This window comes from Rhinopithecus bieti, unplaced genomic scaffold, assembly GCF_001698545.2.
Source record: "Rhinopithecus bieti isolate Rb0 unplaced genomic scaffold, ASM169854v2 scaffold_4781, whole genome shotgun sequence".
Taxonomy (NCBI): Eukaryota; Metazoa; Chordata; class Mammalia; order Primates; family Cercopithecidae; genus Rhinopithecus; species Rhinopithecus bieti.
Genome location: NW_016805181.1, coordinates 1,075,286 through 1,093,575, shown reverse-complemented (window position 1 = coordinate 1,093,575; position 18,290 = coordinate 1,075,286). Strand labels below are relative to the sequence as shown.

The 18,290-nt window shown below is 39.0% G+C and overlaps 1 protein-coding gene across 1 annotated transcript in view; it reads left to right on the top strand.

Moving 5' to 3' along the window:
• NBAS (NBAS subunit of NRZ tethering complex) overlaps positions 1–18,290 on the top strand; it is a 399,905-nt gene that overhangs the window by 230,333 nt on the left and 151,282 nt on the right. Inside the window, 3 exon segments of the mRNA XM_017871408.1 lie at positions 7,799–7,966; positions 10,249–10,362; positions 10,986–11,109. Of these exon segments, the coding sequence (XP_017726897.1) occupies positions 7,799–7,966; positions 10,249–10,362; positions 10,986–11,109 (406 nt within the window).

Sequence of the window (18,290 nt, the reverse complement as noted above, 5' to 3'; positions counted from 1 at the left end):
TAGGCCAATAGATTTCTCAGAAATTAACCCTTATTGCCAGATATGGGAGAAAGCTACTCCCAAATAGATTATTTGTCGTAGTAATAGGCCAACAATAATTTTTTCTGTGAGTCACACTCGACACATGGAACTATCCATGTTCTTGTGAACTTGTTTGGTGATGGTGTCTGTTGTTATAGGATTTGAAAAATATTATTAGTGCTTAATAAGCTAAGCTTTGAGCTGTGTAACACACTTGACATTAATGAGATTTCATGTTAACTTTTATGCTGGGAACTGATGACTTGGTTTTGAGGTTTAATCTATTTCTGCTGTTATACACTCTAAATTAATTAGCAGTGTGCCACTATGAATATAAAAAGTGGCAGTAGTAATCATTTCAGGGGTAAGTTTTGCCTAACCTCATTTTTCTTTCTCCATTATATGAAGTTAAATGAAATCTATTTTCTTCATTAATGTTTCTGGTTAAACTATGATCTTGGTAGACTGCCCCCAAATTAAATACCGCTTCTGTGGTCCAAATGAGCCTTTCATTTTACTTTCTTTTTTGTGATTCTCATTAGGAGAAGCTCTTAGAGGAAATCCTTTTATCACATACGTTTCTGAGCATGTGAATTTCATTTATCTTCTGAAACAAACTTTTAACTTGCATACATTTTAAGATTCCTATCTTGAGCTAGATAGGAAGCACAGTTTAGGTCCTTTTATGAAATAGAATAATTGTTTTGTGGCCTGCATTTTCTTTTGTTTTAACTTTTATTTCCATAGATTTTTGGGGAACAGGTGGTATTTGGTTACATGAGTAAGTTCTTTAATGGTGATTTGTGAGATTTTGGTGCACCCATCTCCCGAGCAGTGTATACTGAACCCAATTTGTGGTCTTTTATCCCTCACCTGCTTCCCACTCTTTCCCCTGAGTCCCCAGGCTGGACTGCACCATTATAGCTAACTGCAGCTTCAAACTCCTGTGCTTAAGCAGTCCTCCCTCATCAGCCTCTGGAGTAGCTAAGACTGTAGGCACATGCCACCACAAAAAAATTATTTAATTTTTAAAATATTAAATATAACATTTAAACAATTAAATGAATTTTTTAATTTTTTTGTAGAGATGAGATCTTGCCATATTGCCCAGGCCAGTCTCAAACTCCTGGCCTGAAGTGATCCTCCTGCCTCAGTCTCCCAAACTAGTAGGATTACAGGTATGAGCCACTGTGCTGGCTTAGCCTGCATTTTTTATTGATATTTTTGAATTGGTTTCATTTACCTCTAAATGAAGTTGTATTCTGCTTAAGTGCCATAATTCTTATCATGTTTATATTTTCAGTTCTATACTTGGATTATTTGATGACTTTCAAATCATTCAATACATCCTCTCAATTTAGAAGATTCTTTTTTTTTTTTTTTTTTTTTTTTTTTTTTTTTTTTTTGAGACGGAGTCTCGCTCTGTCACCCAGGCTGGAGTGCTGTGGCCGGATCTCAGCTCACTGCAAGCTCCGCCTCCCGGGTTCACGCCATTCTCCTGCCTCAGCCTCCCAGGTAGCTGGGACTACAGGCGCCGCCACCTCGCCCGGCTAGTTTTTTTGTAGTTTTAGTAGAGACGGGGTTTCACCGTGTTAGCCAGGATGGTCTCGATCTCCTGATCTCGCGATCCGCCCGTCTCGGCCTCCCAAAGTGCTAGGATTACAGGCTTGAGCCACCGCGCCCGGCCTCAATTTAGAAGATTCTAAAGATGAACAGGAATTGAAAATGTGACATGAAATCTTTTTTGAATAACATTTACCCACTCTGAATACAACGTATGAGACTTTTTTTTTTTTTTCCTATATGGAGTCTTGTTCTGTCGCCCAGGCAGGAGTGCATTGGTGTGTCCTCACCTCACTGCAGCCTCTGCCTCTCGGGTCCAAGCATGTCTCCTGCCTCAGCCTCCCGAGTAGCTGGGATTAGAGGTGTGTGCCACCATGCCCAGCTAATTTTGTATTTTTAGTAGAGATGGGGTTTCACATGTTGAGCAGGCTGGTCTCGAATCCTGACCTTGTTATCTGCCTACCTCTGCCTCCCAAAGTGTTGGTATTACAGGCATGAGCCACTGCACCTGACCACAAATGAGACCTTTGAAAACATATCTTCAAACGTTTAAACATCACAGTAAAACCAGACTTCTTACACCTATATATACATCCAAGCAATAGAGATTTTTCTCATACTATGAGGCTATAGCAATGAGTATATTGTGTCCCTGATCTTGAATAGCTCACTGTCTAGTTGGAAAGAACAACAAAAAAATAAATATCAATATATTATGGCAAGTGCATTAATAGTATGCATGTAATATTTGAATGGGTAAAAGTGTGATACTGTCTTAAGATTTTACTTACAGCAAAAATATTACATGTCAAGGAAAACTTAGAACATCTTTTTGATCTTGGAACAGGCAAAGATTTCCATTTCCGTTTTTTTTTTTGTTTTGTTTTTTGTTTTCTTGGAAATGAGGATCCCTGTCATCCAGGCGGGAAGGCAGTGGTGCGATCACAGCTCACTGCAGCCTTAACCTCCAGGGCTCAAGCAATCCTACTACCTCAGCCTCCCACAGAGCTAGGACTAGGGGCACGTGCCACAATGCCTGGGTAATTTTTTATTTTTTATTTTGTAAAGATGGGAGTCTTACTTTGTTGCCGGACTGGAGATTTCTTAAATATGATACAAAAAATACTAATCATAATTAAAAACTGACGAATTGGACTAATTTAAGATTAGTCCAATTAACAGATTAACATCTGTTAATCACAAGACACTATTAAGAGAATGAAAATGTAATATACAGAGTAATAGCAAATATTTACAATTCGTGTATTTAATAAGGAATGTGTATCCAGAATATATAAACAGCTTCTGTAAGTGAATAAAACAGATGGATAACCATTAGAAGAATGGCAAAAGACTCCAACAGACACTTGACAAAAGAATGTATTCAAATGGCCCAACATATACAGAAAGGTATTCAACTTCATTAGTCTCTGGTGAGGTGCAAATTAAAACCACAAAGAGATACCGTTACAGAATTACCAGAGTCGCTTAAATGAAAAAGACATGAAATACCATTTGTTGGTATGGATGTGGAGCAACCAGAACTCTTATAATTGCTGGCTAGTGTAATAACCACTTCAGAAAATATTTGCACTATTTACTAAATCTGGACAAATGTATATTCTATGCCTTAGCAATTCCACTGCTAAGTATATACCAGAAAAGCATATGTTCACCAAAATAGAATTACCAGCATGTCAGGGCAGCACTATTGGTATTATCTTCAATCTGGGGACTACCCAAATGCTCATTAATAGAAGAAAAAATAAGTAAGTTCTGGCATGTTTGTTACAAAATGATATGACATAGTAATGAGTTGAACAATTTTTTTTTTATTTTACTTTTTATAGAGATGAGATCCCGTTGTGTTACCCAGGCTGGTCTCAAACTCCTGGCCTCAACTCATCCTCCCACCTTGGCCTCCCTAAGTATGGGGATTACAGGCGTGGAGTAGAACAATCTTTACTCTCAAAATCTGAATGAATGTGTGTTGAGTGAAAGAAATCAGAACAAAAGAGTACATAATTTCATTCATATGAAGTATAAAAATAGACAAAATTAATTTATGCTGCTGCAAATCAGGGTAGTATTTGTTTTAGCAGGGTTAGTGGCTGCAAGTGAGTTCGAGAGGAGCTTCTACGATTCCGGTGGTGTTATATTTCTCTGCCTAAGGGCTTGTTACATAAGCTTGTTAAATTTTGTTAAACCATATGATCATTTGATATGACTTATACATCAATGAAAAGTTGTTTAAAAAGGATACCATGGATTAAACACAGGAAGGGAGAACATATGCTGGCCATAATTGTCTTTGCATCATGGGACTGTGAATAAATAGTATTCTTTTTCTTTTGCATACTTTTTTTGAATTTGCAAACCATCTTTAGTGAACTTGTATTAGTTTTATAATGTAGAAAAACAAATGAGCTTAAATAAATACAAATATAAATGTGCATGTAATATTGCCAGCGTGTCACTGTCACTTTGATGCCAGACTGGGTTAAGGAGAAGAGAGGAGGAGACACCTCTAGGCCAGTTGTCAGTAGGCAGCATATTTAACTTATTTGGTCCTCAGTTTACTTTTCTGTCAAGTAGCATTATAATTTTTAACACTTTCATAGTGTTATTGTAAATTGTAGGGATGTTTGTATGAAACACTTAGCTCAGTCCTGGACACATAGTAGGTGTTTAATAAATGGTAGCCATTATGATTCCTAAATATTATAAACAAGATGCTGGACTTTATTGCTGGTAAATAATGTATCTAGGTCTTTGTTTCTTCTCTGTATGAACCTGGTCCTCTGTATACCTCAGCAACTTGCACTGCTCTTTTTTTTTTTTACCTCCACTATATCTGACCATGCTTCACAAACAATTATAGTTTTTCTGTTATTTTGTTGTTGTTGTTGTTGAGACGGAGTCTCGCTCTGTCGCCCAGGCTGGAGTGCAGTGACCGGATCTCAGCTCACTGCAAGCTCCGCCTCCCGGGTTTACGCCATTCTCCTGCCTCAGCCTCCCGAGTAGCTGGGACTTCAGGCGCCCGCCACCTCACCCGGCTAGTTTTTTGTATTTTAGTAGAGACGGGGTTTCACCGTGTTAGCCAGGATGGTCTCGATCTCCTGACCTCGTGATCCGCCCGTCTCGGCCTCCCAAAGTGCTGGGATTACAGGCTTGAGCCACCGCGCCCGGCCAGTTTTTCTGTTATTGACTTTCCTTCCATTTTTTTTTCTTTCTCCCAGATCTCCAGTAAGTTCCATTTTGAACTTTCTTTGTTAGCTGATTGGATGGAATTTCTCTACTTATCTGACTTACCTCAGGCCCTTTTTACATTTATATGAATTAGGATAAAAACATTTAAACATAATATATACATTTAATTGGAAAATACCTTATGATAACTTCTTTATGTTCCCAGTGTCACTACCGTAATTCAGTCCCTAATTATTTTAAACTAGGATTGAGGCACCAGTCTCCTAACTGGATTCTTGATCCTGGAAGAATATTACTGAAATACAAATCTAATTATGTTACTCCCTATTTTTAAAGCCTTCCAGTGGCTTTCCCTTCCCTCTAGTTGACAATGGAGGTTCTTGGGTGTGGTTTATAGTTCTCTTGCAGGGCTTAACTCTACCTTCTTTCATCCTCACCTCCTGCTATTTCTTTTTCCATGCTGTGTTCTGTGTCTTTGCTGAGTCACTTAAGGTTCCTCTATTTTGCCATGTTTCAGAAGTTGCACCCTCTTAAGTTGCAGTTTCTTCCTGAAATCATTTTCACCAGTTCTTCTCTGGAAACCGTCAATTTTTTCCCTCAGAAAGATTACCTTCTCTGCGAAGCCTTCTATGATCGCGCCTCCAGGCAGAGGATGTAATGATCTCTCTTCGTGTTCTCATAGTACTCTCTATGCGTTAATACCTCTCGTATAAAAGTTGTTATTATCCTGTAATTATTTCTCTATATCTCTGCTTTCCTTCCTATTTTCTGAGCTCTTTGAGGGCAGAGCCTGTGTCTTACTCATTTTTGTCACCCTATTGCCTAGTATGAGATATATAAACTGAGAGAGAAAACGAGTTCATGTGTGGAACACCAGCTATAAGGGAATCGAGGAAATATAGTTTTTGGCTTCTCAACTTCTAGCAACAGTAAGACAATCTGTAAGGGGGTCTAAGTGGAGTCGAGTGAACTAAACTGTAGTATCTGCCATAATCTGGAACCCAGGAGGAGATACTGTATTTTATTGGCACTGAAACCTCAATTATTTTTTGTATTGCCCTGATAGTATACAGGCTTTTTGTCTGTTTTTTTTTTTCTTTATTTACATATCATTCATTTTATATGTTGCTGTTTTATAATTAAATTATAGTGTATCATATTGCATTGAGTTGATGGTTTTGCACTTTTAACGCCCAAGAAACCAACAAGAAACAATTTTTTTTTTCTTTTTTGTGCATGACCAAACCAGTTTACAATACTTGTGGGGAACCTTAAACAATAGCCAGCTGGGTAAATTGTAAGCATTGGTTAATATAGCTTACATACGTTTCCCTTTAGAAGGAAGAATAAATGCATTTATTTGTGTTCTAATGTAACATATTTGTTTTCTGTTGCTGCTGTCTTATATTACCACAAACTTTGCAGCTTTAAAACAATGCAACTGATTATTTTACAGTTCCCGTAGGACAGAAATTTGACAGACTTGGTTGAATCACTTCTTAGAGCCACACAAGGCCAAAATCAAGGTGCCAACAAGGCTGTGTTCTTTTCCAGAGGCTCTGGAGAAGGTCTTGTTTCTGTGTTCTTTCATGGTGTTGGTAGGTTTAATTCCTTGTGGTTGTAGGACTGAGGTCTGCATTATCTTACTGGATATCACCTGAGGGCTGTTCTCAGTGTCTACAGGCTGCCTACGTTCCTTGGCCTGTGGTTCCCTTTTCTTCCTCTTCAAAGCCAACAATGGTGGGTTGAGTTCCCTACTGCTTAAAATCTCTCCTGCCTCTTCCCCCATGGCTTATCTCTGACACTCACTCTCCCTGATCCTCATTGAGAAATATCCTCTGCTTTAAGGGGACTTGTGATTAGCTTGGTCCTACTCAGGTAATTCAGGATAATCTCCTTACTTCGAGGTCTGTACCATTAATCACACCTGCCATTTTCTTTGCCACGCCGTGTTACATGGTCACAGCTTCTAGGCATAAGGATATGGCCATTACTGGGGACCCATAATTCTACTTACCATATATGGCAACTGTCAAGTTGATCTAAAAGAGTGAGTTCTAAGTATTTGTTATGTGATGATGCCCTGGTAATTATTGATTACATGATTTATTACTTTATTATTATTTAAATTGTGTCTGAATGAATAACATGATGTAGACTTAAGTAGCCAAACCAAGCTATTACATTATCCTTCTATGAGTCACAACAAGCTTTGATTGATAAAAGCTAAATTGATTGATAAACTAAGCCTTAAGTTTTTCTTCTGTTTAACTGAGATTCTTAAGAAAAAACTAAGTGGAAGTGGATAGACACTAAACTAAGAAGTTATAGAACAAATAATATTTTTCTTTGACTAAATGCAGATATGGTCTTCATCCTTTTGGTTTCAAAGACTGTAATTAATGAATTGACATTTTCTCCCTGTGGAATCTCTCAGATTAGTAAACGGAGAGTAAGAATTTCAGCTGATTGCTTCAGGATTGGCAGGAGGTACCACATAATAAACCCGTCAAACACTATTAATTACCTACTTGTTTGGATGGAAAACACGCCTTTTAATAGTTCAAGGTTGATTGTCTGAATATTCTACTTCTTTCTGGGTCACAGTAGCGTTATTCAGATGAATAATTTATTTCTTAATTAACCTAAATAATAAATACTTTAAATGTGTTGTCAAGGAAACAAATATGAGTATCTCATGGTTGGGATATTAGATTGGTAAAAAATAAAATACCAATTATTTGCTTTATAAATATTTCTGAGGGATTATTTAACTAATGCACTATGCTGTTTTCTCTTTTCCCTATTTTATTTTATTTTTTGGCAAATGATTGAGAGAGGAACAATATGTTGATAGTACTCTTTTAACATTTATTTTGTAACAAGCCAAGATTAATGGATTTTTAAATTTATCTGTCTTGATGTTTAATATCTGATCATTTTAAGCAGTCACATTATCACTATCTTTCCTGTTCTTATGAGAATGCATTTTTGCCCTTGCTAGGATGAAGTAGGTGTTCCAGGTAGCAATTCAGCTGACCTATTACGCTGGACCACTGCTACCACCATGAAAGTCCTTTCCAACACCACGACCACCACCAAGGCGGTGCTGCAGGCCGTCAGTGATGGGCAATGGTGGAAGAAGTCTTTAACTTACCTTCGACCCCTTCAGGTAACGTCTTTCTTTTTAAAATCAATTGCATGGTTTATATAAATTCATTAGCATGTTTCAGTTGTTTTCACTGTTCCATCTTTATCTTGTCTAGATTGTTAAAACAATCTCTTAAGAAATGTAGGCCTCTCATCAGATAGGAAATGCGTAATCTGTTTTATAGAATGTAATATACTCCCATGGAGTACTTGCAAAGGACACTAATAGAGATTTAGGTAAGGCCTGGTTTATGTATCAGAATTTAGTGAGATGAAAAGAAAAATTTTATCAATGCTTACTTGCTTTTGCTATACTTCTACAGGCTGGTAGTTGAGGAAGAGTGCTAGGAGACAGATTGGGGGCTCTCAGGAAAGAAAACAGTTGAACAGATTCTTGTTTCCATTCTGGAAGTCAAAGTCAGGGCAGGGAGTAGAGCAACTGAGTTTGCTCTGCATTCTCATACTGCAGTCCTTTAATCTTACACTGGAAAACAAAGAGGAAAAACATACAACTATTAGCAGTTCGCCTCAAACAAACACTCCTTGTGCATCTCATTCATTCATTCAGCAAATACTTATTAGGCATTATTTTCCTGTCAAATACTGTCCTAATTACTGGGAATATGGTGGAGAAACACTTCAGTCTAATTCTCTTCTCCTGTGGAACTTATATGTCGGTAAGGGAGACACAGAAAATACATATTTGTATAATAATGTAATGGCAGGTGATAACAAGCATGACAAAGATTACATATGCAAGGTAGGTAGATCCTGAGGAGTGAAGTTCTGTTTGAGATGGAGAAGTTAGGATTTTCAGAAAAGGAGTCACTTTGAGCAGAAATATGATTGAACCAAGGAGAACAAATACAAACCCTAGCTTCCCCGTACTGGGGCAGCACACTTGACATCTGCATAGAACATAAAAGGGGCCAGTGTGGTCTGAGCTGAGTGAACAATGGGGAGAATGGTAGGAGATGAGATCAGAAGGTGGTGGGGAGGCCCATCATTGAAAGCCTCATGTAGACTGTGATAACAAATACAGAGTTTGTTTTAAGTAAGATGGAAAGCTTTTGGAGAATTTCGGCAGCGCTGTTGTATGATCCAACTTTACTTTTACTATGCTCATTTAAGTGCTCTACAAAGAGAAGAAAAGAGACAGTGAGATCAGTCCTCCTGATGAGAGAAGTGGGTAGTTTGAACCAGGGTGGTGACAAAGGCAGTGAGAAGAGGTTGGTTTGGGGATGTATTTTTTAGACCTGCTGGTGGTCTGGATGTGGAAGAAAGAGGAGACCTAAGGACAGTGGTCCCTACAGTTGGATAAGTGAAGATGCCATTTACTGAGACACTATTAAATCTCAGCTGTAATTTTTATCATTTGCAGCGGCAGCTTCATCATTTCCCTAGACTATGTATGCTTGGCATAAAGTAACCACAATAAACCTTGGAGGAATGGGTGAATTCCTTTTACTTGCCTTTCCCAGTAAGGAGCTTTACAATCTATTTGGAGAGAGCAAAACATAAAGATAATTATCTATAATCTAGGCATACTAAAGTTCTTGCTAATCTGCAGTGCTGGTAACAAGTCTTAAAGCCATGTATGGGTGGTAGTTGTGAAGGAGATGGGGATCATGAAAGGGACACAGTCATATCATCTTGCATCCATCTGGCAAGGATTCAGCAGGTAAGGTCTGAACTGGGCCTGGAAGGAAAGTTAGGATCTAACCAGGCAGTTGGCATGGCAGGACCCTCACAGTGGGATATGACATAGAAGCGGATAGGATGCATAAAGTGGGCAGTTTGGTTGAGGTGGAAAGTTAGCCTTTAATGTTAGTTAACATTTAAAAACCTCAAATGATATCCCACGTAGTTTAGTTGTTAGGCTGTTGGTTGTTTGCCTCGTTCAGAGCTACTAAAGGATTTTTAAGCGGAGCAGCAACACGGACAAGATGATGTTTTCGAGTGGTTATTCTGACTGTAGTGTAGAAAACTCACCATGTGAACAACATTGACTACTTCAGTGTTTCTAATTCATTGATGTCAAAGTGACCGGGAAAAGAAAAAGGCACTGCAGGGTGGGGTTGATGTGCTGCTCTTAGCATGTAGTAGTTATCCTTTATTCTCTGCTGGGCATCTGTGACTCTGGCTCTCTTTTTAGGTCATGGGAAGCGCAGGAGGCATTGATCAGTTTCTCCTGAAATCAGCCTTTTCTTCCTCCCTCTCTCCCTTCTTTCCTTGCTTTTACTTCTTCTACCTCCTTGTCTTCTCTTTCTTTTTATCCGTTGTTCTTTACTTTTTTCTTTTTAGGGGCAAAAATGTGGTGGTGCATATCAAATTGGAACTACAGCCAATGAAGATCTAGAGAAACAAGGGTGTCATCCTTTTTATGAATCTGTCATCTCAAATCCTTTTGTCACTGAGGTAAGGACAGTGTGTCTAAGAACATAGATACAACTGTCATGCTGTTGTAGACAATAGAAACAAAAACTAAAATTAAAAGTTTTTTTTTTTTTTTTTTTTTTTTTTTGAGACGATCCTTGCTCTGTCCCCCAGCGGAACAGTGGCCAGAATCTCAGCTCACTGTAAGCTCCGCTCCCGGGTTTACCCATCTCCTGCCTCCACCCCGGAGTAGATGGAACTACAGCGCCCGCCAACTTCGCCCGTATTTTTTGTATTTTTTTAGTAGAGAGGTTCAACCGTGTTACCAGGATGGTTCCGATTCCTGACCCGTGACCACCACGTCGTCTCGGCCTCCCAAAGTGCTGGGATTACAGGCTTGAGCCACCACGCCCGGCGAAAATGGGCTTTTATCTTGGTTCTTACTCATGTTAATCATTGGTTTTACATGTGTTTTGGTATATATTATGACACATTATGAGATTAAAATCTGTTTAAAAATGTTTCATAAAAAATATGCTTTAGTTTCTGAGCAGTTATTATTCAGGTCACCAGAAAGCATAACATCCTATAATTGTGTTTTCTAAGCATATATTTGTAGCACAAAAGGCACCCTATTACATAGTGAAACTGCTTCTTTTGTCTAGTCTGAAGGAACCTATGACACTTATCAGCTTGTTCCAGTGGAAAGTTTTGCGGAAGTATTGCTGAGAACTGGAAAACTGGCAGAGGCTAAAAATAAAGGAGAAGAAGTATTTCCAACAACTGAAGGTAAGAGAGAAGGTTCTAGTTCCTTGACAGTGTGTAACTCTAGGTGTACATTGTTAACCAAGAATGTACGAATGAACAAGAGTTTGGAAAAGACATTTTTCAGTAATTTTGAATTGCATAACTTGACAGTATCATTCATTCATTCATTCATCCATTTTGTTTAAAACATTTATTGAGAACCTACTGTTTTCAGGATTTGTACTTATATTGAGGATTTAAAGGGATGAATATTATTCCTCTTTAACTGGCTAGTTATGTAAAGTGATTCTCATAGTGAATGGAAAAAATGCTCAACAAAATGTATTTCCTGATTTTATGCTTAATAGAATGTAGATCGTATTTGATCTTCAGAATTTTCTGCTTGGTGGAATATCTGTCCATGTGGAAATTTTTGAAAAGAATTAAATGCATGCAGGTTTACCAAAGACAGCTTACAATTTATACCTTTTTTCCCTTTAGCCTCCTTCTTTTTAAGGTTCTAGGATAGTTTCTTTGACTGTGTCTTTTCAGTTCCCCCGCTCTCTGCTCTGCCATCCTTAGAGAATATCTCATAATTCAAAGGCTGCTGGAACTTCAGCTCTCTTGTCTATATTTCAGATATCAGTGAGGAGGAAAAGGGTGACGGAAAAACAGTTTTCTTGAGAAAGTCCTATCCACAACTTGCACTTATTATTTTATTACTTATTAGTACTTTTTATTGTATTACTGGCCACCTCTTATTGCCAATAAGCCTGGGCAGTGCTGTCTGTTAACTGAGCACTTTGCTATATAAAGTAAAATTCGGAAAAATGCATACAGGGAACAGAACTGCTAATTCCCCCCAAAAGCTGATACTATAGTTTATTTTTAGATTTTTTTTCTATCACTACTCACATGCTGCTGGGGCGAGGAGAGGCAAATACCACTTCCCTATCCACTGTGCAGGTCCCTTGAACACTAGAGGTTTTTACTACGTTTACCATATTTCTTCGATTCTGAGATGCATGTTTTTCTATCTGTCCTTCTGTTATCAGGGCATGTATCACAGTTATGGATATATTTATGTTTCTTTTCTTCTCCGAAAAGCTATTATTAAATTTATGGCACATCTTACAGTTGAAATTGAGTATATATGAAAAGTATAGTCATGTTTCTCTTTCCCTGTTTAATTATTCTTTATTACTTCTTGCTTTTCTTTTCTTTTTATTGTCTTACATCAGTTGGCCCATGGATTCAATATGATTGATTATCAAGGTAGTTTGTACAGATAGAATCCGAGACCTTAAGAAAGTACTAGGTTGGATGCGGACCTGTTATTTGGCATAATAATGGACTGAAGTAATAACCAGAACATTCGCAAACATTGGTTTATACGATATTTTTATTATTTAGTCTGTTAAGTGTGAGCATACCTTATTTTATTGTTCTGTGCTGTATTGCACTTCGCAGATACAGTACTTTTTTAAAAGTTGAAAGTTGATGGGAATGCTATGTCAAGTAAGTCTATCAGAACCATTTTTTCAACACTGTATGCTCATTTCATGTCTGTGTCACATTTTGATAATTCTCACAGTATTTCAAACTTTTTCATGATTATTGTATCTGTTACAGTGATTTGTGATTACTGATCTTTGATGTTACTCTTGTAATTGTTTTAGTGCACCATGAACTGCACCAGTATAAGATGTAAACTTAATTGATAAATGTGTGTGTTTTGACTGCTCCACTGACCAGCCATTTTCCATCTCTCTCCCTCTTCTCGGGTCTCTCTGTTCTCTGAGTCACAACAGTATTGAAATGAGGCAAGTTAATAACCTATAATGGCCTATAAATGTTCAAGTGAAAGGAAGAGTTGCACGTCTCTAAATTAAAAGCTAAAAATGATGAAGCTTAGTGAGGAAGCTGTGTTGAAAGTTGAGAAAGACTGAAAGCTAGGCATCTTGCACCAAATAGTTAGCCAAGTTGTGAATGCAGGGGAAAAGTTCTTGAAGGAAGTTAAAAGTGCTGCTCCAGTGAACACACAGATTATAAGAACGCAAAACAACCTTATTGCTGATGTGGAGAGAGTTTTAGTGGCCTGGATAGAAGATCAGACCAGCCACAACATTCCCTTAAGCCAACGTGTAATCCAGAACAGGTGCCCTTTACTGCCTTTAATTCTGTGAAGCCTGAGAAAGGTACTGAAGCTACAGAAGAAAAGTATGAAGCTAGCAGAGGTTGGTTCATTTTGAGAAATTGCCACAGTCACCACAACCCTCAGCAACCACACTCCTGATCAGTCAGCAGCCATCAACATTGAGACTCTTCAACTGCAAAAAGATTAGGACTTACTCAGTGCTCAGATGATGATTAGCATTTTTTAGCAATAAAGTATTTTTCAATTAAGGTGTATGCATGATTTTCTAGCCATAATGTTATTGCCTGCTGATTAGACTACAGTATAGTGTAAACGCAACTTTGATATGCACTGAGAAACCAAATAATTTGTGTGATACAATTTATTGCAATATTCACTTCATTGCAGTAGTCTGGAACAAAACTCACAGTATCTCTGAGGTATGCTTTTACATGTATGTGAATTTGAATACATCTCATGTAAAAGAGGTGGTTTACAAAAAGGCAAAATAATGGAAGCACATGGTTAAAGGTCTTAAAGACGGCTGCTTTCTTGGAGTAGACCCGCTTAAACTGATTGCTCAGTGTATTAAGGCTGCTGATCTTTTCGAGTGCTGTTTTTGGAGAAATGTTGAGTGTGTAAGCAATGAGGCCCTTGGGAGGTGCATATTTCTGGGTTAGTCGGCCTCCTCTTTTCATAGAATCCTTTCAGTGCTCAGCCGTCTTTATGGTAGTTGATAACTAAATGATGAGTCATCAAAATGATCTTGAGAAGTAAAGCAAATAGTGAGGTTTTCTTGTGGAGCTTTATGGAGTGGGGGAAACATACTTGAAGATGATCAGGGATCTCTTCCAGTTTCCTTTCTAACCGTGTGGACATTATTCACTGGAGGAGAGGTCCTCGAGCCACGTGTGTGCTAGGCCCTGTCCTAGGAACTTACAATATAAAGTTGGAGACATTGTCCCTGTCTTCAACGGGCTTGTAAAAGAGTTGGGGAGACAGACAGATGGGTGTGTGATAGGCGCTATGACAGGCAAACCCAGAGGCATTGGGATGGTAGAGGTGGCAGCTGAGGGAGAAGGTGTTGTGAAGAGGCTTTCTGAAGCAGCCGATATTTGACTTGGACTTGGAAGGATGAATAAGGGAGGAAATGGATAGAGAGGTGGGTTTGGGGCAAGAAGAAATGGGATATTTTAGGAAGATGGAATAAAATTCATAGAGGCAAAGAAGATTTAAAACTTTACGATTTTTCAGGGATTTGTAAGCTATTCCAATACCTGGAGAGGAAGGGTGTGTGTGGCCAGCCAGTGGAGAGATGAAGCCTTAGTAGGCTGAGAAGAAATGCAAGGCTTTGTGAGTGAATTTAAACATTTTGAAGGAACCCTCTATCAAAAGCTATAGGGATTTCAAGCAGAAGAATACCATTCCATTCTTCTGTGCTTCCCTTTTCTTATCTATAAAATGGGCATAACAGCCTGAATGTTCTGTCCTGGGCTGTTGCTCTCCAGTGGCACCCTGATGGGCTCCCACATGTGTGCCTTCGCTCAGACTGGTCTCCTGACCTGCATGATTGCCCTCGCTACCACCTTGCCCTGTAGTCGATCCAATTCGGATTTCACAATTTTTTCAAACTTACCTCTGTAGTTCTCCTTCCTGGTTACACTTTAGAATCTCTTAGGAATTTTTTTTTTTTTTTTTTTTGAGACGGAGTCTTGCTCTGTCCCCCAGGCCGGAATGCAGTGGCAGCGATCTCCGCTCACTGCAAGCTCCGCCTCCCGGGTTCACGCCATTCTCCTGCCTCAGCCTCCCGAGTAGCTGGGACTACAGGCGCCCACCACCATGCCCAGCTAATTTTTTTGTATTTTAGTAGAGATGGGGTTTCACCGTGTTAACCAGGATGGTCTCGATCTCCTGACCTCATGATCCGCCCGCCTTGGCCTCCCAAAGTGCTGGGATTACAGGCTTGAGCCACTACACCTGGCAGGAAATTTTTAAGAAATACTGTGGCCCTAGAATCCGTTTTAGGTGATTTTTTTTTTCCCCCCAGAAACTCTGGAATTGGGCCAGGTTTTTTTGGTTTTTTGTTTTGTTTTGGTTTGGTTTGTTTGTTTGTTTGTTTTGAGACAGGGTCTTGCCCTGTCGCCCAGGCTGGAGTGCAGTGGCATGATTGTGGCTCACTGCAGTCTCAACCTCTTGTGCACAAGTGACCCTCCCACCACTGCCTCCTGAGTAGCTGAAACTGCAGGTGCGCACCACCATGCCAAGCTAATGTTTGTTGTTGTTAATGTAGAGACCAAGTCTCCTCATGTTGCTCAGGCTGGTCTCAAACTCCTGGGCTCAGGCAGTCCTCCCATCTCAGCCTCCCAGACCGCACCTGACTCATACATCAAGTGTTTTCTAGAGAACCTCAGGGGATTCAGTTGTGAAACCATAGTCAAGACTATTTGGAAAGTTTCACGTCAGATATTAGATTCTCCCCAGCCTCGTGTGTCCATTCTTCATACTGAGATTTAACTCTCTGAGCTTCTCACCAGGCAGCACAGAGAAAGCTCCCTATGTCTTTTATGGCTATGTGTGGTCTCTTCAACTTAAGGTTCAAACTCTGAGTAGCACACCTACTTCTCACTCTTTTATCCTCACAGCTGTGAGGATTTTCTATGTGGTAGGTGCACAATGAATGTCTCCTCACCATGATGAAAGTACAGCATGTCTATTGGAGTCATTGGGCCAGTGAACTGAGCGTATGCTCTTAGTGTGTCTGCATCCTAGTGTGTGTACTGTTCCTAGTCATGTCTATGGGATTTTAAGGGCCTGCAGTGATTTTTTCTCTGCCCTAGTGTTTCTTGAGATTATATTTTCTGACAATCAGATTTTAATATTTTACCAGAGAAAGAATCTAAGTCTATTAAGGAGTTAAAAATTTCAAATATCATTGAACGATAAAACCATTTCAGAGCACTTACTTTTTATATTAAGAAAACGTATTACTATACCATCAATGTTAAATATAGAGGTGATTTTAATAATAATAATCTCTTTTATTTACATTTGGGCTTATAATTTATGAAGCGTTTTCATATTCCCTATCACATTTTGTATATTTTGATAATGCCAATATATCTGGAACAGTTACCTTTGGCTATTTTATAGTATCAAATATTTGTCAGAAACTCAGCAGAATTGAAGAGTGATGTAGGTTATAAATGACACAGATTAAAAATTGTGGTAAAAAAGTAATTCTTGACTTTAGTTTAGAAGTAGGTCATAATACAAATTAAACTTCCTAACATAATCTGACTTTTTAGAACTTTTTAATAAAGTTGATGAAAAGATTTTTATGGAGACTAAAGAAAATTGGTCATTATTTATTTAGCTAAATGAATGATTTAATGGCTAATGATTTCAAAATCAATAATAAGGGCAACTTTCCTCTGTGAGTTTCATTCTGGAATTAAATTTATCAGAGTGCTTTCCAGAGGCACTTACTGTGCACATAATTAGCCCTTGAAGGCTTAAGCAGTTTTATTTTATTTTTATTTTATTTTATTTTATTATACTTTAAGTTCTAGGGTACATGTACACAATGTGCAGATTTGATACATAGGTATACATGTGCCATGTTGGTTTGCTGCACTCATCATCAACTCGTCATTTACAATAGTTATTCCTCCTAATGCTATCCCTCCCCCAGCCCCTGACCCCCTGACAGGTCCTGATGTGTGATGTTCCCCGCCCTGTGTCCAAGTGTTCTCATTGTTCAGTTCCCACCTATGAGAGAGAACATACGGGTTTGGTTTTCTGTCCTTGTGATAGTTTGCTGAGAATGATGGCTTCCAGCTTCATCCATGTCCCTGCAAAGGACATGAACTCATCCTTTTTTATGACTGCATAGTATTCCATGGTATATATGTGTCACATTTTCTTTGAGACAGAGTCTTACTCTGTCACCCAGGCTGGAGTGCAGTGGCGCAAAGTTGGCTCACTGCAAGCTCCGCCTCCCGGGATCACGCCATTCTCCTGCCTCAGCCTCCCGAGTAGCGGGGACTACAGGCGCCTGCCACCACGCCCAGCTAATTTTTGTATTTTTTTTTAGTAGAGACGGGGTTTCACTGTGTTAGCCAGGATGGTCTTGATCTCCTGACCTCGTGATCCGCCCGCCTTGGCCTCCCAAAGTGCTAGGATTACAGGTGTGAGCCACCGCACCCGGCCTTGTGTCACATTTTCTTAATGCAGTCTGTCATTGATGGACATTTGGGTTGGTTCCAAGTCTTTGCTATTGTCAATAGTGCTGCAATAAACATATGTGTGCATATGTCTTTATAGTAGCATGATTTATAATCCTTGGGGTATATACCCAGTAATGGGATCTCTGGGTCAAATGGTATTTCCAGTTCGAGATTCTTGAGGAATCGCCACACTGTCTTTCACAATGGTTGTACTAATTCACACTCCCACCAACAGTGTAAAACTGTTCGTATTTCTCCACATCCTCTCCAACATCTGTTCTTTCCTGACTTTTTAATGATCGCCGTTCTAATTGGTGTGAGATGGTATCTCATTGTGGTTTTGATTTGCATTTCTCTGATGGCCAGTGATGATGAGCATTTTTCCATGTGTCTGTTGGCTGCATAGATGTCTTGTTCTGAGAAGTGTCTACTCATATCCTTTACCCACTTTTTGATGGGGTTGTTTGCTTTTTTTCTTGTATATTTGTTTAAGTTCTTTGTAGATTCTGGATATTAGCCCTTTGTCAGAAGGGTAGATTGCAAAAATTTTCTCCCATTCTATAGGTTGCCTGTTCATTCCGATGGTAGTTTCTTTGCCGTGCGGAAGCTCTTTAGTTTAATTAGATCCCATTTGTCTATTTTGGCTTTTGCTGCCATTGCTTTTGGTATTTTAGACATGAAGTCCTTGCCCATGCCTATGTCCTGAATGGTACTACCTAGGTTTTCTTCTAGGGTTTTTATGGTTTTAGGTCTAACATTTAAGTCTCTAATCCATCTTGAATTAATTTTTGTATAAGGTGTAAGGAAGGGATCCAGTTTCAGCTTTCTACATATGGCTGGCCAGTTTTCCAAGCACCATT